A 21,187-nucleotide genomic window follows, 5' to 3' on the forward strand; every position below is an offset into this window, starting at 1 on the left:
CCGTCTCACTCTCCCCACCCAGCGTAGTGGCCGCCGCCTCTTCCGCCGCCGGGCTCGGGGCCTCAGCATCGACAACATGGAGGCTGTGAAGACCTTCAATAGCGAGGTTGGTATCGCAGTGTAGCCTCCCCCACACCCGGGACGAGGTCAGCCCGAGGAGGGTGGGCGCGGGCCTGCGGGGCTTTGCAGGGTGGGGCGAGCGGCGGCCGGGCTGTGCCCGTGGGGGGAGGGGTGCCTCTGAACCCCCGGCGCCCCTCCCCCGAGTCCGGGGGGAGCGCTGGGGGAGGGCCGCCCCGGCGCGGAGGGAGGTTCCGGCGGCTCCAGCGCCCCACTGAATGGCTGCGGGGCGGGAGGCAAGGCCCCGTTGGGCCCTCCCCGCAGAGGCTCCCGCGGGTCCCTCGGGGTCAGTTCCGCCGAGGCCCGGCCCGCCCACGTCTTATCGGGAGTGCGGGGTTTTAACCGCACTTGGACATCCCTGCCCGGACCCCCCTGGGGTCCTCAATGAGGCCGGCACCGACCGGGGTTAGTGCAGGAAGAGCACCTACGGGGGTGATGATCTGTAGTCACAGAGCATATAGTGTTTATTATCGAGATTTGGTGGCTAGGTAACCTGCCAGCGAGGGGCTTATGCTAACGGGATGGTTGGTCGGGAAGCAAGGTTATTCCGTGATTTATTATGTTCTTCCCCTCCCCCGCCATCCTCACGACACACACAAATGGTAGGAAGAGGTCTAGGTCTGTGCTTTACGAGAGGGAAGATGCCGGGGAAGCATTTCCTGTGGGCTGCTTCACATGTCAAATCTAACACTAGATTTGAACAAGCACGTGCCCAGTTTTCACTGATTGAATTTATTCACTTGAAGGGAGGCAGGTTTTGATAAAACATATTAAAAAACTTTTTAACTCCGACGCAAATCGACCCTAATTCAAACGTTAAACATAACAACATATCTACGCACTGGAATTATCCTAAACTTGTACGCCTTAGAAAAAAATCTAATGTGATGTTAACTAGATTCGCATAAAATTTATGAACTTTTGATGTGGAAGTGCTAATACTTTTAAATAGTATGATTAACACAATCTAATTTAACACAATCTAATTCACCTTTTAAAGTGCCAGACCTGTAATTCCAAGGGGACAGTACTTTCAAAAGCTGTTTTACAATTTTGTTTTCTACCGTTCGCTCTCTTGCTCTCCCTCTCGGTAAGAATTGACATTTGGGAAGCTTAGATAAAAGTTCAATAACATGTGAATTGAACTCTCCACATTAAAGTAGATAGCAGTGACAGTTATATGAAAACAAGCACTTTTTTTGTAGAGAACTTTTTGAGTACTGGATTTTCTTTTTCCTTTTTTTTCTTTTCCCACTTCTTGATAGAGTAATAGACTTGGGACTCTTTCATTTTGTTTATGAATTTATAGCTGATAATTTGGGGCAAATTATAATATTTATAAATTTATACACCCCTCAGTAGTGTATAGCGTTTAAAATCTGGACTAAGAATTACTTAATGATACAATATGTTCCAACTTAATAGTTTCCTGGTTGTGCAGGGGAAAAAAAAAACCCCAGTTCTATGTAGCCTTTTAATTTGCTACATAGAGTGCTATAGCACTAATCGAATGTTAGTTTTTTAAATTATATAAAGAAAATTTTTGCTTCCACTGCAATTTTCTATTCTCCACGAAGTTTTAAACAGAGTTCCTTTACGTGGTAGAAACATGGTGAGCACACCTCTGTGCTTGGTCAGGTGGAGCACAGTGGGTTAGAACTGTTAACAGTTGGGTTTTCATTTCAGTATTGACATGAAGTATGAGGGGCCTAACATTTACATGGCCTTTCACCTCTTATCTAATCTTTATGACTTGAGATTTGTAATAGTATTCCCATTTTAGTTTATGTAGCACTGCACCCTCCCCCCACAGACTTCAGATAACTTAAAAAAACCTTTTAACTCTTACCAATAAACTCAAATTTCACCATGTTTGAAAGTGAAGTTACCTTAAAAGTTGTAGCAATATGGAATCAGACAGTTGAGGAAGGGAAATACATTGAAAGAAGATTCGTGAGAACAATATGCTTTTTTTTTTTTTTTTAATTTAAACACAAAATACATAATCTTGTTAGGTTTTTTTCTGATTGCTGATTTGAAAATTTTGTCGTTGCAGGTAAACATATTGGAAAATAGTTCAATAATATTTTCCATTAAACATATTGCAAAGTACAAAAATAAATTTGAGTTACAGGATTAGAATAATAATTTTAGTGAATTTGATTTTTATCCTTGGGCTGAGACCCCTTTCTCTGCTACATTTAAAGCTCTCTTTGAAGCATTGAATTGTGAAGAAATTCCATTTGTTTTATAAGGCACCAAAATTTAGCCCTAATTAAAATTAATGTTTGAAATGAGATATTTTGATATTGCACTTACAGTGTTTCATTTAAAATATGAAATGCTTAGCATTTGTGGCTTGGTAATTCTCAGGTTTTTCAACCCCCTCCTCCAATTGATTTGAAAGCAGAAACATGCCACAGATTTTAGTTAAGAATATAGCTTTTTAATTTGCAAACGGTGGATCATTTTCAATCTGAAAATCTCTGCCTTATGCACGATATGTATGAGCCGTGATCGGCATGTCCTGTAATTTCTCAAAGCGATTCTGTAGCTTCCCCACTCTTATGTTCAAAATCACTGTCTGAAGTTCCTTCCTGTAGTAAATTATCATGAGTTAAATGAGGATGAGGCTCAAGAATTGATCTTTAGGTGCCCACTGTGTTAGTTTTGTGGAAAAACCCTAAATTTCTAGTTAAGCGTCATAATTGTGATGAAAGTTAATCCTGTGGCCACTAACATCAATTCTGAAATGAAAGTTTGTCCAGATTGAAATATTAAGACTCCCTCCTTGACCTGAGCAATTAACTCTAGGGGAATTATCATATCTTATCCTAGTTGCTGCTGCTCTGAGATGGTGGCATTTACTCGTTATGAATATGAGACAGTCTCATATTCATCTGCTTACATCTGAACTCCTTTAGGACCACAGTTGATTACTGGATTGCAGCAGTTTTCACACGAGCCGCATATCTGTACTCTGTCCTTAAGAATGCCGCTGTGTGGAGGTCACAGTAGAGTTTTGTTTTTGAAAAGAGAAAAGCAATGTATGACCCTTTCCTTAGAAAATTATAATTTAATTGTACAGGTCACTTTCATGATATAGGAAATCCTAAATATGTGGAAAACATGAATATGTTATACATTTGCTTAGACAAGAAAGTAAGTGGTGGAGTTTTCTCGTGTGTTGGATTCTTTTAAATTTTAAGCACTTAAAAAAACAAACATAGCCCCAATACCATTATTACACTTAAAAAAGTTAATAAATCTTTAACATAATCAAACTCCAGTCAGTGGTCAGGTTTTTTTTAGATTCTTGGTATAACATTGCATTACTATGGTCGTGTTGCCACCCCCCGCCCCCAGGATCCATTTCTCTTGCTGCTCTGAATAGGATGAGTGGGAAGGTAAAGGGTCAGATATGTAGGTATGAGATGTGTCAGAAAAATTACTGCCATTTAATTTTTGGACTTACCTTGGTTCATCAGTTCTGAGAGGATCCTAGTACCTTTTGTCATCTTTAAGGGGCCTAAATTCTTAGTGTTTTGTCTTTAGGATCCTTTGGTAGTCAGATAGCTTACTCTTTAAACTGTTCCAGGATGTAGACTTTCCAGAATCACTTTCACACCCAGTACGTTTTTGTCTTTCATGCCTTGTGTCTCACATCGCAAGTGAAATCCCATCTTCGTTTTACTCCATTTCCAATTTTGTATCCAGAGGTTTTATTTGCCTAACTACAGGACTTTTTATTTAGAACCTTTCCACAAATATCTAGTAATAGGCATGGGTTGATAGAGAACAGTGGGAAAGGTAGAGGGAGGAATAAAAGCATGTGAAAAAAAATTTTATTTTTGAATTTCCCTTTGTCTGTGGTTATGGAAAGGGAATTTATGTGAAGCAGCTAGAAAACATTGCATTTTCATCTACCCAGGCATCTCTCGGTTTTCTTTCCTATTTTAACTTTCCAGTGGGAGTTTTGGTTAATTATATTAATCAGGCCCTGTTTTTTGTTTCTACCTTGTAAAAATCCCTTAAAGATGTAGCATACTTAGTGTTATAAAGGAAAGAAGCCTTCACTGATCCCACCCTGCCCCAGTGGTCTAGATCAGGGCTTCTCAACCTTGGCACTAGTGATATTTTGGACTGGATGGTTATTTGCTGCGAAGTGCTGTCCTGTGCACTGTGTGGTTGGTAAGCAGCAACCCTGGCTGCTGCCTGCTATTGTGAGGACCAGAAATCTCTCCAGACGTTACCAGATATCTCTTGGAGGGCAGAATTGACCTTGGTTGAAAATCGCTGGTTTAGGTCTCCTGTTAGTCTTAAAGCACTCTGTACAATGCCTTCTAGTGATTACTACAGTAATAAGTGTTTAGTATTTGTCTTTCCTACCAGACTATAAGTTCCACAAGTACAGTAACCATATATTGTCATTGCTTCATACCCTCGGTACATAACATAGTGTCTTAACATATAGTATACACTAAGTAAAGATACCTTGAATGAATGCACGGATGACAGACTAGGTAGCTGGATGACCTGGACCAAGGCAGTTAACATATCTGGACACATTTGGTTTTCTTCTTCATAAAATAAATGATTGATTTTTTTAAACCAATATTTAAAAAATTCATAATACAAGGATAATTGAGATTGATAATAATGATTTTGAGACTATGATTTGAGATTGTTATGGTCTTTAATCATTCAGGATTAAATTTAAACATTTTTTTTTGGCAGGTTGAAATTCATGTGATATATATAGCTCAACCATTTTATTCTAGGCTTATGTTGAGTTTGTAATAGTAATTTTGATTGAAATTTTGGGGACATCTGTATTGCCCAGTATCCTAAATAGTCATATTTTATGATCACTTGCTGTTTATTTTAGAGGTGTGGTTGACTTAGAACTAGTGATAATATTATTCTTGTACATGGACTTTCAGATATCTCTTTCTAGGGCCAGTTTTGCTGTTAATTGGACAACATCTAACTCATAATGGTATGAGAGAATGTAATCAACATTGACCTTGAACACTGGCTGAGCTCCTAAGCTCTTAAGTGAGCTCCTTTTATCTGGTTTTGTTTTCTCAACATCTTTCTCTACTCCTCTCTCTCAGGATTGTGCCTCTACTCCTGCTTGTACAGACTGCTTTTCCAGCAGCATGGACACAAGAAGCATAGTAAGATGATTATAACCCACATAAGGCAGGCCCTTTGGAAAATATTAGGTTTAAATTCGTACTGAAATGATGTCTTGATAATATGGGCAGTGCTTGGGAAGTAGAATAAAACTTGCCCACTTAGTTATCTTAAAGAGAACATGCAAGGAGTAAGTTGAGTTCACAAAAAATAGGTTAAGTGGAAAAGAAGTTATATGCTTAATAGTGAGCATAAATGATACGCTGTTGAATTTACTTGCATTCTGCTCCACATAATTTTACTGTATTATTTTTTTTTTGGTAAGCAATATAACTACCTATTTAATAATGAGTAAATTACAAACCTCTTAATTTCATGTTTGGAAATAAAATACATCTTATATTTTGAGGAAGTTCTTCAAACTATAAGATGACAAATCATTGGCAGATATGCTGCAGGAATAGAGAAACAAAAACAGTTAAATCAAATATTTGATTTTCTGATTATAGAGGAGCAGATTTTGGTAGAAGTACTGTTATGAGAAATAAGTGCTGATGAGAAATGTTTTTGTAGCCTGCGATTTCTTATCTGAGTTAATTCTATCTCAAGTTTGATTGTAAACATACATTTGCTCTTTCTGATATTGATTTTATGCATTTAATCTTTCTAATTCTGCTTTACAAGAGTTTCCGATAACACCATATTTTAAACTCGGATAGATATGTTACACATTAAAATATGTTACACATATTTTAATGTGTAACAGTATCTAATATAGGTCAAGAAATATCTTAGGAGCGTTGATATTATTTAGTCAGAATGAGGACTATAGATTATTCATTTTTTTTTAAAAGACAGTATGATTATTAAGCTAATATATGCCAAGTTTGTTTTTAAAATAATTTTGTAACTTAATGGAATTTATGTATATTGACTTGAAACACCTGGGTTTTCATTCTTTCATTCGTTTATTCATTTAACCAATACTTAATGAATGCTTTTACTATATATCAGACATTTTTATATCTGCCGAGATAGTGGTAAACAAGTGAAAAGCTTGCCCTCTTGGCGCTTATGTTCTCATAATCCTTTGTGTGTGGTGGGTGACCTTGTTGCACAGCGGGTGAGGCTGGGCAGGCGCTTCTGACTCTGGTTGGTAGGGCCTGCTTGGGCTGTGGCCCTTCTCTCCAGGCTTGGTTCTTCTTGGCCTGTCCTCAGCATTTTGCCTTACGGAGGGAGTCCACATTGCTCGTCTACCATTCAGAATAGAGATTGAGCAAGTAGACTTATCTAAACAAGAATATGATCTTATGTTTTCAACAGTGGTCTATTATCTATTTAAACTCCATTTGGTATTTTGGAATTATAACTCATAAAATACAGCTATTAGGATGTTTTCTTTTGTCAATGAAATATTAGTTTCCACATGCAAATGGTTAAACACATACATTTTTTTAAGTGGTGACCAAATATACTCTTCTTTATGAGTTTGGAAGAATAAGTTAATATTTTTATTTTTAAAACAAACTTTTACTTCTTTTAAGTATACATAAAAAAAATTTGGTTGATTTGATTCCTCAAGGCTCGTTTGAGTAGCTTGTGAGTGAAGGATGAAACAGTTTGGATCTTGTATTTTGTGTAGAAATGGGGAAATGATATAAAGATCTTTCTGTACTGGGTCACAGTATCTAAAAGGTTGACCAGTACACTTAAAAGTAATACACTGTTATGACAGTTACATTTTAATTAAAAAAAGGTTGACCAAGTCTTAGTTAATGGCTCTCTTTAATTTAGTAATGTTTTGGTACTAAAAAGTTTTATAGTTAAAATAATAGATAATAGATACTTGAATTTATTGAAATATTTGAAGTTATATGGGTAAAAAGAATATTGAATAAGTTGAAATTTTTACAGACCAAAGATATAGCAAATATCTAGTTTGTATAACAGCTGCTCGCTATAATGAAAAAATACCTGGCTTATGTATTTTTGCATACTTTTTATCTTCAAACATTGTTATAAGCAGGCCACTGTAATATGTAGTGTTTTATAATCTGCCTCTCTTTTTTCCAACCATCATATTTCAGTGGCTCGTTATGATAACCTTGTGAGAAAGGTAGGATAGGTGTGATTCCCATTTTACAAATGAGGTAACTGAGGCCGAGAGAGAGAGAGAGAGAGAGAGAGAGAGAGAGAGAGAGAGAGAGTGTGTGTGTGTGTGTGTGTGTGTGTGTGTGTGTTTAACCCAAGAGATGCAGCTTTGTAAGTATTAGAGCGCAGAACAGAAGGACCTAGGTCTCAAACTCTGCTGCTTGAGAAGTTTTCTTACCCTTCTATGTAAAGGACAACCATCGTTCGATTTTTCACAATTTCTTTTTACTGGCATGATGTCCAAATACGATTTAACTTTATTTTTTCCCACTTTTTAAGCTTTGTTTTTACAACTTCAGATTTTCAGAAAAGCTGCAAGAATGATAAGGAATTTTTGTGTACAGTTCATCCTGATTCCTCTACTAATTATGTTAAGCATATTTGCTTTCTTATTTTTTTTACATACGCATGAACACATGCAAACTTTTTTTCAGAACATTTTGAGAGTAAATTGCAATTCATAATACCTTTTACTTCTAAATAACCTTTTCTAAGAACAAGAACATTCTCATACATAACCATAGTACAGTTATCAAAATCGGGGAATTAACACTGATATAACGCGATTGTTGCACAGCTCATTCAGATTTCACTAATTGTACCAGGAATGTCCTTAAAGAATAAGTTCTACGTCACACCTTGCATTCATTTGTCTCTTTAGTATCCTTTAGTCTAGAGCAAGTTGGTTATTTGTGTCTTTGTCTTTTTTGACCTTTGATGATATTTGATGAGAATAGGCCAGTTATTTTTAGAATTCCTTTAATATAGATTTGTCTGCTGTTGCTCCATGATTAGGTTCAGGTTATGCATTTTTGGCAGGAATACCCTAGAAGTGATGCTTGTCCTTTGGAAGTACATGATGTCCATTTATCCTGTTAATAGAGATGTTAACTTTTTTTCTGCAAGGTTTCTCTATTGTAAAGTTTCTCTTAGTAACAACTGTCTTAATGGAAATATTTTTGAAACTATATAAATACTTTGTTACTCATCAAACTTCACCTGTTTGTTTTAGCATTTATTTAATTCTTTCCTGAATCAATTAGCACTAAGGTAGTAGTCATGTGATTTTTCTAAGTCTGTCATTTTACTTATTGGCATTTTGTAAGAGTCTTTTTTCCTCCCCATTTATTTATGTATCTTTGTATATCAGTATGAACTCATGGGTTCTTTTGCATTCATTGAGATTTTTTTATTGCATAGATTGTCTCAGTTTTGATCAGCGTGCTCCTTTAGGCTGGCTCCTGTGTTTTTTTGACATCAGCTCACCATTTTTTGAATACTTCCTTATTTTCCTGTAGAGTAATATATTCTCTAAGGAGACCTAGTTTCTTCTAGTGGATATCTATTAACAGATTGGACTAGAAATTATGTATGTGTGTGAACATGCATATATGTATATATACACAGATTTTAACGGTTTTTTAATCCAGTTATTTGCCTGTCTAAAGAGCTTTGAGTTCATCCTGATACCATTGCCATTTCAACATTGAAGGGTTCCCCTTTACCCTTTCCAAATGTGTAATTTCTTCTGACAGTGAGAAAAATGGTTTCTGTATCCACAATATATTTACGTATTATTTGATCAGTCCTAAAATATACAGAAAGTAGTTTCAGAGTTGCTAAACCACATGTCTGTGAGAACAAACCTATTAATTTGTTTACAGTTTTTTGTTTTGTTTTGTTTTTAACTTTAGGGTATATAGTCAAAATACTGTGTTCAAACATTGCTTGGTTAATTTTTTTCCCTTAATGTGGTTCTGCTATTCATTTACAATATAATTAGGTTCAGTTCTGTTTGTATTCTGTTGTTGTTTTTCTCTATCCGTTTTTGTTATTCTTTGTATGCAACAAATAACAAACTATAATCCTCCTTTAGTTTTTATTAGCTTCAGTAGAATAACCATGTATGCTCTGGTTAAAAATTTTTTTCTTTAACATTCTTCAAATCAAATAACCAGCCATAAATTTGGAGGATTAGATATAGAGAAAGTCCTAGGTAAAAGATGTGCTTCTAATAGCGTAGATTCATTGTGTAGGTGAAAGTAGTATTCAGAAACTTTCTCTTGTGAATTGAATCTTCATTCACAGGGGTCAGTAGACCTTTTCTGTAGAGGACCAGATGGTAAATATTTTAGGTTTCAGGTACCACTTAAGATCTTTTTGCATATTCTTGTCGGTCTTTCACAATACTTTTAAAATATAAAAACTATTCTTGGCTTGAGGGCCTATAGAAGTAGGCCGCAGGCCATAGTTTGCTGAGGCTGCACAGTCTGAAACCTGAAAACTTGATTACTAACCTGCTCCTTATAAATCCGAATTAAAATTGAGCAAGAAGATATATTCCTTATAGGCTTTATAAAGCTTACTTAAATTAAAAACAAAACAACTTAAAAGGCTGCGTTAGTGAAACTACTCAAATTTTTTGAGCACTTAACCATCATGTGCAGACACTATGCTGGATTTTAGAAATTTAATAGTGTGCAAAACAGACCAAAAACAAACAAAAAAACTCCAAAAAATTGTGTAACAAAATCTTGCCCTCATGGAATTCACATTCAGTTTTTGTGAGTGTTTACTGGCAATGCATGTTTCTTTTTTATACTGGCAATGCATGTTTCTTTTTTATTCAGTTAGTGACATTTTATCTACTAAAAGTATTCATAGTAGTTGCAGAGTGAGCATTCTTTCTTGAAAACTTTGATAAAAACAGCAAAAGGGGCAGACTTAAAAGTTTGGCTCATTGCTTCCCAGCTCTCCTTTTTTTGCGAAGTGATTTTTATTTGAAAATGATTCTTAATCATAATGCTTTCAGTGTGTAGCTAAACTAACTCAAAGGAAGAAAATTAAGTAAAACCTCATTAATCGAGACAAAGAATCCAGACTTAATTTAGTGATAAGTACATGTGTATTAAAGACTAAGAAATATTATTCAAGTACATAATGGTACTTCAACTAATCTGTCTTTAAGACTTTAATGAATAAATGAGATTGAGAATGGATAGAATTCTCTACTATCCACTGTTAAGGACCGCTGAGAAGGTTGTTGCTTATGTAGTTTTCTTGAAATAGGGAGAAAGTCTCTTGATAATGTTAATATTTATTTACCAATTCTTAAAGCTTAAGAATTGTGTGCAGGTTATCTATTTTGTCCTTGTCTAAATATCAACATTGTTGAATAAAAATCATCAAAGTGCATTTTTACTGTTATATGTTTGTTGCTGAAATGACTTCTATCTTTGAGTAGTTTCTCAATAAGTGTTTGATAAACCAGTAAGTATCCCCCTTTTTTTTTTAAAGCATTGAGGTATGAGTAACTGCTTTTGTAAGGGTTATTAACATCTTTGGGGTTTTTGTTTGTTTGTTTGTTTTGTTTGTTTTACACCAGGAGAAGTGGTTTTTATTTTTAAAGCAATTTTTCTTATTGAGCAGAATTTTCCAAATTCTTGTTCCTATTCTGTCAGGGAACTCAGAACTTCTTTTAGAAGCCTTTCGCTGCTTTGATTGCAGTTTCAAGAACAAAGGTTGTGACAACCCAGCTGAGGCATATAACATCCTAAAGGAGTTGGCCAGAGGCTGCTACTTCATTTCTTGTACTTTGATTCATTTGCAAAACGAAAGGATTAGATGTCTCAGGCCTCTTAGAGCTGTAGCAATTAATGAATCCGAATAATTCTGTCAGTGCTACCATTGTTTTGCTAATCCTTCAAGATCAACACATAGTTTTTCTATTTCAATTAAAATATCTTCAGATAGCTAGAATGCTATCTGAATAGCCCAGGAAAATTTTAATGTAATAGCAACTAGTGGTTGGAAAGAATGCTAGGAAGTAGCTGCTGGTTGTTTGAGCTTTGTTATTTCTGCATATTTGCCATCTGTCAAGCATTGTATTCTGCAGAGTACACGGGAATTAGATGCCTACATTCTTTTTCTCAGAGAGCTCATAATCTAATGGGGTGGGGGATGGCAGTCGATTTCCACAGTTAGAAGAAGGTAATGTTGTGAATATTATGAAGAGTAGCGATGTAGCCATTATGTACTCTGTGTACACTCTTCTGTGTATATCATGATGTACAGTATGAGGAAGACATTGTGTGAGGCAAAGGATAAAGATCACTTTCAAGGAAATGTCCCCTTTAGGTAGGGGATAGGGTTGGAAAGAGTCATGGGCAAACAGGTAAGGATCTTCTGATGGAGGGAGATTCTTGTACACTATGCACAAGACCTCATTTTTAATCAAAAGGGAGTAGAGAGTCTGAAGGGTTTTAAAAAAAAGCACAAGTTTTAAATTTGTGTATTAGATGATTAGTATCTTTGTAGAGCAGGGCAGGACATGAAGGGATGAGGTTGGGGGGAAGAAGGAAGGTTAAATTAATAAATGGAGATGAGAGGCTCAACTAGGGTGATAATGGGGAGAAGACAGGATGAATGCAAGGGAAATGTAGTGACAATAGGGAGCTGGATATGAGGAAGAAGAGGGTGGTTGCAGAGCTTCGGCTAAGTGACCAGGTAGATAAAATGGCACAGTACCTGTCACTAAGAGGGGCAGGCCTGAAGGAACAAAACAAGGGGGAAAGAATTCAGTGGGAAGTCATTTTTTTTCCACCTGTAATGAAAGAAAGATCTTTTGTATGGAAGGAAGATTGAAATCACCCATATTTCAACCACTCAAAGACACTTACTATTACTCTTTTGTTGAATACAGTAGTAGTTCTGTACATCTTGAAGGTTTGGTATCTGTGGGACATTCAGATGGAGATCTCCAGCTGGGTGTATAGGTTAGGCACCTGGAGAGAATAGGCTAGAGATGAAGGTCTAGGAGAGGGTACAATTGTCTGGGGAGATGATGTAGAGAAAGAAGAGAAGCAAGCTTAGGGCACAGTCTTGTAGAATCTTCTTTCTTTTTTTTTTTTTTCTTTTTTTTTTTAAGATAAGGCTTTGGTCCTTTTTTCCTATTGTACTGTGTTTACAAATACAAGGACATTTAAAAGCCACTCTGCGTGGAATATGTTTGGCTTTAAATTTTGCTTATACAACCAGACGTTCTTGTGTGCAATTAAAATTTAAGTAGTAAATTGAATGATCTATGAATAAAAGTAAATATTTAAATTTTGTTTAATGAGTCTTTTTTAGAATTTCTTAACATTAGGCCTACTCCTCATTCAGATTTCATTAGCTCCTCATAGTCAAATAATGCTTTACTTTAAATTTGTCTATAATAACCAATTAATTGTGAACATGGAATTGGGAATCTAAAGGCTGTATCATTAGAACTAGAACCTGTATTTATTTGAGAAATTGCAGCTGATATGGTTTGTGGGAATTTGTTACGAAGAGGATTTACAAATGAATTATTTATTCTTCCTTTTATTCTCATTTGGCCATTTCACTGTTACTAGTAAGTCTAAAATTAAGAAGAGATAAAATTCACATCTTTTCATTTGGATGTTTACAAAAGACATAGGAAAGAACTGAAAGGAAGATGGATTGTTTGGATGCCAGGGAAAATTTAAACTGTAGAATCATTATATATGTGTGTGTGTGTGTGTGTGTGTTTATATTTATAAATTTTGTTTTCTCATGGAGAATCATTTCTGTTCTCTTTGGGTTTAGAGTAGGGTAGCTAAAGACCATGATAGTTGTGTTATGCATTTGTAGCTATAGGCATAACTAAAGTTTGTGGTTCTGTGGTTGGATTCCTTGTTTACTTCCATGCTTAAACTTGCTTTCCAGAAATTACAAATTTTAGAGCTGAAAAGATTCGTGGTAGTATATCATTTAGCAGACTTATTTTATGAATGAAGAGTCAAGACCCAGAAATGATAAAACTTGGTTCAGAATTACAGCTTATCAGAGGCATGTACTTAGCAGCCAAATTAGAAGAAATTTCTGCTCTCTTTCTCAGTTTATTCTTGTTTTCAGTTTTTCCATATGGCTTTTTTGAATGAAATTTTGGTAGTGTTTATGTGTGTTAGAGGTAGAGGAGGAGTGGGAATTGGTGATTCTTAGTAGATTATCATTGCTCCATGCTAACCTTGGGCCAGGATAAGGAATGAACTGCTGTTCTGCCCTTGATGCTCATGAAAAAACAGATTGCCGTAGGACAGCACACATGCGGCTGCCAGGAAGTGTATACAGAGTCACACCCACTCAGCAGCTTTCTGGCAACTCAGTAAAAATACCCTTGAGTACAAAGCTCACGTATCTTCATCTTCATAGAGGAGTGCAGTTCCTCTATAAGCTTGTATCCTTAGCATGTTTTTAATTTTCACAATTTAATAAGAGTGGCTACTTTGTAACTACTTCCTTTAGATTTTTCCTGTTTAGAAGACTCCTGGTACAGGTATATTAAAGCATGACGGGTACAAAATTAATATGGTTGCGGTCAAAGTAAGATGAGATACATGACAGTTGGCAAGGAGGAAGGTAGCTGTTCATGGTTTAAAAATGGGATGAGAAAGATAAGCTTTAGGATCTCTTAACTATCAACCGTAATGAACAAGTTTTCTAATTAATTTTTCTTAATTTTAGTTTATTCATTTTAAAGATAGGGATAATGAGCCTTCCCTCACTGCCTCTCGAATTGGTTTAAATATTTAAAATATTGGCTGCTTTTGAAATATTCAAAGAAATGGTTTGAATATATAAAATTATAAAATAATTTAATAAAGTATTTGGAAAACTAAATATTATACTGGTTCTAAGTTTTCGAAAATAAGTTTTTTTCTAAAATAGTTTTCTTAAAGAAAACTAAATACTAAAGAAAAATAGTTTAGAAAAAAAAAAAAGCCACAACTGGAAACGTTCAGTGTCATCGTGACTATCTCTGTTGCCCTGGAAAATAACTCCGTATTATAACACACTTTGGTACTGGATAAAAGTTTTGGAGATTATTATTAAAATGGAAGTGCCAGATTCTATTCAGCATATTTTCCAAGTTAGAGATATAGTTGAACAAAATTTTCAATAGCAAGAAGTATCAAAATACAGACCATGATGTATTTTGGACTAATATTATTACTGGTTGACACTTATAAGAATTTCAGTGTTTTACTAAATTCAGCAAAGCTTTTAAGAAAATAATTTTAAGTAGTTATGAGGAAGATAATGTATAAAGTATTTCTCATATATACATATAAATATTTACAATATTTATATATCAGTAGATGCATATAGAAAATGCTGGAAGGCAGCCTACCAGCCTTTTAGCAGTGATTATTTCTTAAGAGAGCAGAAGGTAGTAGATGGGATGCAGTGAAAGAGAGCTTCTAATATTTGGAATTTCTCATAGCATTACCATATTACTTTTGTAGTATTTCCCTCAAACCCAAAATATTATGTGTCTTAGTTTTTGGGAGAAGGATGGAGTTGGTCTATTTTATTATTATTTTAATTAAATCCTTTAGAGAAAGGGAATTTCCTTGTTAAGGGTTGGAGGATTCTGAAACCTTGTTGAAGATTGCTTAACATTTGTCTTATTGGGCCATTCTGAAGGTAAAAGTGATGTAGCAGTTGTGATAGTTCCATAGAGATGAAAAGTAATATATATTCCTATCTCTTATTAGGCTACTGCATGTCCGTTTTCTTAGTCTTTGCGTTTGTTGTTCTTATTTCTGAAATGATTTTAGTCTGGTAGGCTCTCGTTCTACTTATTCTCTTTCTGATATTTAGTCTTTAGTATTTTATTCTGTAGCTCTTCAGAATGACTTGGATTTTTGCTTTTCTCTCCGGGGATCCAGTCCTATATCTTCTAGGCATTTTGTGTAAATGTGCTTAGGAAATAGTATTCAAATCACCCCAGATCTAAACTCGTTTTTCGTTCACAAACTTCTTACATTTAGATTTTCTTTTTCTGTCAATAGTAAAATCATGTTCCCAAACACTCAGATTTGAAAACTGGAATTTTCCTAGGTCCTCTCTTTTGTCTGTTATGAAATCCAACGAATTATTTTTAAAAAGTGTTTTGCATCTTCCTTTCCTTTTCATTTTCAATATTAAATAATAAAAACAATACTTTAGTTCGCGTCCTCATCACTTCTCCCTTAGTTTAAATATGCTTATCCTATACATTGCATATGTGCAGCACTGTGAAAGAGGAAGATTGACTGTACGCAAAGTTGTGTACGATATATTCCCACCGGTGTGTATTGTTTGTTTTGGGTACTCAGTAATTCTTCAGTAGGAAAGCACAGCATTCTGTAGAGATACTAATGTGGTCCCATTAAGAAATAGCCACTTCTTCAATTCTTTTTAAAATTTCTCTTTTTAAAGAGAGCTTTACTGATGAGTGTGTAAATTGTTTGGAAGCAGAATCATAGCTGTAACAGAAATGCTCTTTTTTTCCCAGTTAGCCCATTTTACTTCCATTTACTTTATTAAGCCTTTTTTCCTATTGTTTCCAACTAGACGTACATTTCATTTGTCTGAATACCTCTCCCAGTAGCACTTTTTTGAGGGAGAGGGGAGCTCTAAATTATGCCATTTGTTCTTGTTTTCATAAGGTCCTCATGGATCCCCCAATTTTTGCATACCGCTTTAGTATATTATTCCTCTGTTAAATATGGGAATGTGAGGGGAGAAAAACAAAGATGCTGAAACACTGATAGTTAAGTAAATTGTTTCCATACACACCAGCTTTTTAATATACACATGTCAAAGTAGTGTCTCCAGAAAATTACCTGTGATAACATTTTAGAGACCTTTGCGGTCACTAGTGAATTGTCAGAGCTGACAGTGGTAAATCTCAGAATTCTAAGCATTACTATATTATAGTGGTGGTATGTCTGACTCTCCCCTCACCTCAGTAGGTTGTTAGAGATGTGGGGTGAAGGTGTTCATGTTATTTTTTTGTTTACTGAAGGGCTTAATATTGTGCCTGTCTACAGTAGTTAATGAGTGATTGTTTAATTTAAGTCACTGTGTAGCTTTGACTTTTATAATCAGTTGAATTTGGCTTTGTATTTTCCAGTTCTTTATATGTTTTAAGTTGATTTTACCTCGATAATAAAATTATTGATCTGCGTAAGAATATTGTGAGTCCTTGTGATTAACTCTCAAAGTCAATTTGAAAATAGTATGCAAGGATGATTATTATACAACATTATAAATGCTAACGGATTATTTCAGAGTGAGACATTGTGCTTTGAAATAGTTTATTTCTGTGAATATTGGTGTAGAATTATAGATACAGGGTTGCAAACCTTACTAAAAGTAAGGTTCAGGTGGGAAAAAGAAGAGAAATGTACATGATCACCTTTGGCTTTGGCATTCCACTTCTTTGAGCAAAATAGATTTATTGCACTGAATTGAATTTAGATGTGAAGAAGCTGGCTAAATTTATTTTGCTAGCTGGTATTTGGCTCCCTTTGGAACCCAGTAAGCCACTTTATCAAAGTTAAATCAGCATATATTTGAATACCTACTAAGTGCAAGGAACTGTTTTAGGTATTGTGGAAGATATGAAAAAAAAAAAAAAAGATGCTGATATTGGTAACTGTTTATTGAGGATTTACAATGTGTAAGGGCAGTGTTTTCCAGAGTGGAAGGAATGCCTGGAGAGATGGATGGATGGATGGACAGATACATGGAGAGGGAAATAGAGTAAACAGAAAGTAAATTAGGAGCAAAATAATTCACATCGTAATTAGATTGATATGACATGTAATAAGCAGGTGTATAAGTTACAGGATGAGGAGTATTTACATATTATCTACACATAAACACACATACGTGCATATACCATTGATGGAAGGATGTGATTTCAGGTGTGAACCTTATTCCCTTTTCTCATTCTTCTGATTACAACAAAGAAAAAAAAATCTGAGTTATGTATGTCTTTTGCATCTTTAGATATTTGTTAACCTTTAAAGACACAAAACAAAGATTGATTTTTTTTAACCTAAAAATAGTTTTGTTTATATTCCACAATTTGCTCAAATACTGGTTGTCATAAACTTTCTACAGTATATTTTAAACAAATTCTTCATGTCTTGACTGTGACTAATGGAACCTCAGGGAAATAGTTTTGTATGTTTTTATAGCACAATTTGTACTAAAAGGATGGCAGGTTGTCACATGTAGCCCATGTTGGATTCTAACATGACATTTAGTGAGTTTTCTGATATGGACCATCCCTTCAATGCTGAAGGGAACACATCTGTTGCAAGAAGTGATTGTAGATGTACACTCTGCACCTTCCAGTTTTTCTGTTATCTTCTCAATTAATGTGGAATCTTGTGACTCGAATTAGATGCCAAAATGTTCCTTGGAAGCTTAGAAAAGTCTGATTTTACTGACAGATTTTCCTTTAATTCTGTCTGTGTATTTGTTATTTTTACATAGTAGCCAGCTAATAGATTCTCGACCTTGATAGGTGTGTGGAATTAGCACAGCTGTGACACCTATGGTGTGTGCATCTGGAGTGGAGTCTTGGATTAGGTGCATCAATCAGCCTAAAATACAAACAGATGTCTTCCTGCAGGAACAGGGCTCACTGAAACAGAATCTGAAACTTTATCGTATTTTTCACTTTCTGTGGAGCCTGCACGATAGTTTTCCATTCCAAGTCTTCAGACAGATCTCAGTGCACTCGAAGGTGATCTCGAACTGGAATGGGTTATAGAAAGGAGAATGGTTATCCAGAGCCACATTGTTTACTTGAACCTTTGCCATAGTTTGAAAAAACACAAACAATGGGGCCAGGGGCTTGTTCCAGCACATGCAAAGTCCAGGCCCAGTCGGGCCCAAAGGTTGCACCTTAGACTCAGTCTTTGACAAGCAGAATTATCCACCAGAGAATTTAATCATGTTTAATTGTTCTTGTAATTAATTTTAGTATTACTTTCTACTTATGGGCTAGAGCAGTGTCTCAACATTTTTTTTTTTTTACCATAACTCACAGTAAGAACAGTTTGTCGTGAGCCAATAGTCACAAATGTAAACATAACAGAAAATTTCACCCAAGATTAATCAGCATAATTTATGTATTTTTGCTGTGTTCTATTTTAATTGGACTAGAATTACCTTGAGAATTTTCATCTAGTGGGTTAGTTAGATTATGGCTTGAAGAAAAGTGAAAGACCATTCTAGGTAGAAAGAATGGCATGAAATAGAAAAAAAATATATGGTAGAACTTTTGTTCATTTTAATTTTAAGAAAGTTGTCTATGCCCAAATTATACTCAGTTGTTATTACAAATATTTTTCTGAACAGTATTCCTGGTCTTGTTTTTACATTTAATTATTATATACGTAAAGTTGTAATTGCAAATGTTTTACATTTGTCATGTAACATTAGACATTTTCATATTTGTACATTAATAATGTATATATTAGAATAACTTATCTCTTAGTATACCTTACAAGATCTTTCTTCCTGGGCATGTGTTTTTTTAAAACTGTCATAAAATGTTGATGTAAAAATAATCAGGATTATGGTCTTTTGCTTAAAATATGTAGTCACCAGTAAATGATTCTACAGCGCTTGTGTTTAGCACCACACTGCACTTTTTTTCCAGATATTGTAATTTTTTTCAGTTACGAAATTTTCATTTTTTTGTAGTTTTTCTTTCTCTGCTGAAAATTATCTATGCATTTTGTCATAAGTGTCTCTCCTTCACCCTGCTGAGGATGTTTATGACTTAAAAGTCTTTAACTGATAATTGCAGCATCATTGTCATCTTGGTCTTGGCATCTGTTGCTTATCTTGTCCTCTGAGCAGTGTGGACACATTGTGTGTGTCCGTGTGTGTGTGGTTATATTGAGGAAGTTTGGCTTGTATACTGGACATTTTCAATATTGTAGGAGTGCATGAAATTTTCTGAAGAGTGTCAGTGTTCGTTTAGCAGGCATTCAGTGTGTAAGTTCTGTTTGCCATTTTGTGGTGATTCCATTCTCACTTCGGTTTTCAAAGCATTAATTCTGTTTAGGTTGTGCCCAGCACATGTGACACTCAGGAGATAGTCTCTAGGTGTTGGGTTTACACAGATTTTAGTTCTCAGAGCCTTTGTTGAGCTTCTTTGGCACCGTTCTGGGATGAGCCTGGGACTTAAGTTACACAGAATGAGGATGTCCGCTTCTCCAGCTCTCTCTGGAGTTCCCTGTGCTGTGTCAGATTCTGGGATACCCTTTTCTTGTTCTGGCCAAAAAGTCAGATTTCTCTCCCGGTTTAGCCTTCAGAGTGAAATAGCAAGAAAGAAGAGGAAAAAAATGCGGACTCCTCACCATATTTTTGGATAATAGGAGCCTCTTCTCTTGGCTCCTCTTTCTGGGGATGGCTCTTATCTTGGGGTTTTAGGTGCTGGTGTGGCAACAGTGGCTGCCCTCCAGTCCTTAGAAGGGCCAGGGACACCTCCCCTTTCCCAGAGCATGGGCATCCTTTTGGCTAGGCTAAGGGAGTTTTCCTCTCATTGTTTTGCTTCTGGTATTGACAGCACCCTCTGATTCTGCCAGCTTTGGGATCAAAGCCAGGAGATAATAGAGGAACAGGAAACACCGTAAAATTTACCTCAACACCCACACACGGCCCCTCCCCCGCTATCACTGGTCATTCAGGTTTGACTGCAGCTCCAGTAGGCCTGCTGTTTTACTTTCCATGGTCCTCTCTGGTGGTTGCTTTTGTAGCCTGGCGTTTTAGTTGTACTCAGTGTGAAAGAGGCTGCAGTTGACTTGCTTCATCTTGACTCACTGTAACTCTTGTGTATATTTTTGAGTATTTTTTTTAACCCCTTTTAGTCCAAGGATTTGGAAAAGATGTAAATATGTGTGTTGAATTAAGGGACCATACAAATAAGGTTTTGTGGTCTAATTTAGTTCTTTATATAGTATTTTTTGGGAGGAAGAACTGATTACAGTTTTTCCTTATCAACAGTTTTAAAGTATAATTTAGATTCTCAAATAGCTTCTTTTTTAACAGTATTCAAAACCTTAGACGTCTGCCATGCTTGAGAAATAGATATTCTGCTTAATAGAATATCTTAATAGAAAAGGTTAATGATCTGAAAATGCTTATATCCCACAGGAAAGGATAATTAGTTATAAAGCATATAAACATTCGTATTGGTCATAATCTGTTAGCACTTTTGTATATCAAATTCTGGCCTTATTTTTTTTATTAACTAGAGGATATCTTTTTATCCTCTCAAAGTTTAGTATCTAGATTCACTTTTACTAGACAGATGTATGCATATTTCATATTTATAATTTTAAGAAAGTAGGCATTTTCTTTTATGTGCTTGTACTTTTAGAAGAAGGGATTCTGGATTTGACATTCTGAGAAAGATGTATAATTTTGTGTATTCATTAAATAACGTTGTTTATTACCTTGATTGTGTACTTAACCGTACTCTGCAAACTGTTTATTAGAATACCATCATCTCTAAAAGCACCCTCGCAGTTCGATGAGGACAGAGACCTTGTCTGCCTGTTCTGTTGGATCCATAGTGCCTGGCACTAATGATTATGTTTGGAATGAGTGATTAATTGTTGGATTGTAGATAATTTGCATTTTCTGTCATCTTTGTGCTTTTTGTATTTTCCAACTTTTTTATAAACAGGAAAAAAGTATATGGTTTTTTAAAAGGCAGTTTCTGTGTTCACTCATTAGTGTTTGGGCATTATAACATTTCAGATTTTATGTGCTTTGGTGTTTGCAATTCCATATGGTCTTATTTTTTTTCAAAGATGCAATTGAAACTTTGTTCTGACGTTTTCCTACTAACACATAGTATAAATTGGGAGTTGTGTCTTTGTTACAAGCCTGATTGGGCGGGAGGAGGTAATATCTA

The 21,187-nt window shown here is 35.5% G+C and overlaps 1 protein-coding gene and 1 pseudogene across 1 annotated transcript in view; one reads left to right on the forward strand and one right to left on the reverse strand.

Annotated features, from left to right (window-relative positions):
• Positions 1-6: 6 nt before the first annotated feature.
• SCAF8 (SR-related CTD associated factor 8) overlaps positions 7-21,187 on the forward strand; it is a 78,653-nt gene continuing 57,472 nt past the window's right edge. Inside the window, exons 1-2 of the mRNA XM_011362715.2 lie at positions 7-106; positions 5,235-5,297. Coding sequence (XP_011361017.1) covers positions 77-106; positions 5,235-5,297 — 93 coding nt within the window. The 5' untranslated portion in view covers positions 7-76. The remainder of the gene's footprint in view (positions 107-5,234; positions 5,298-21,187) is intronic.
• Positions 15,762-20,173, reverse strand: LOC111741436 (annotated as a pseudogene).

Source organism: Pteropus vampyrus, unplaced genomic scaffold, assembly GCF_000151845.1.
Source record: "Pteropus vampyrus isolate Shadow unplaced genomic scaffold, Pvam_2.0 Scaffold78, whole genome shotgun sequence".
In the NCBI taxonomy this organism is placed as follows: Eukaryota; Metazoa; Chordata; class Mammalia; order Chiroptera; family Pteropodidae; genus Pteropus; species Pteropus vampyrus.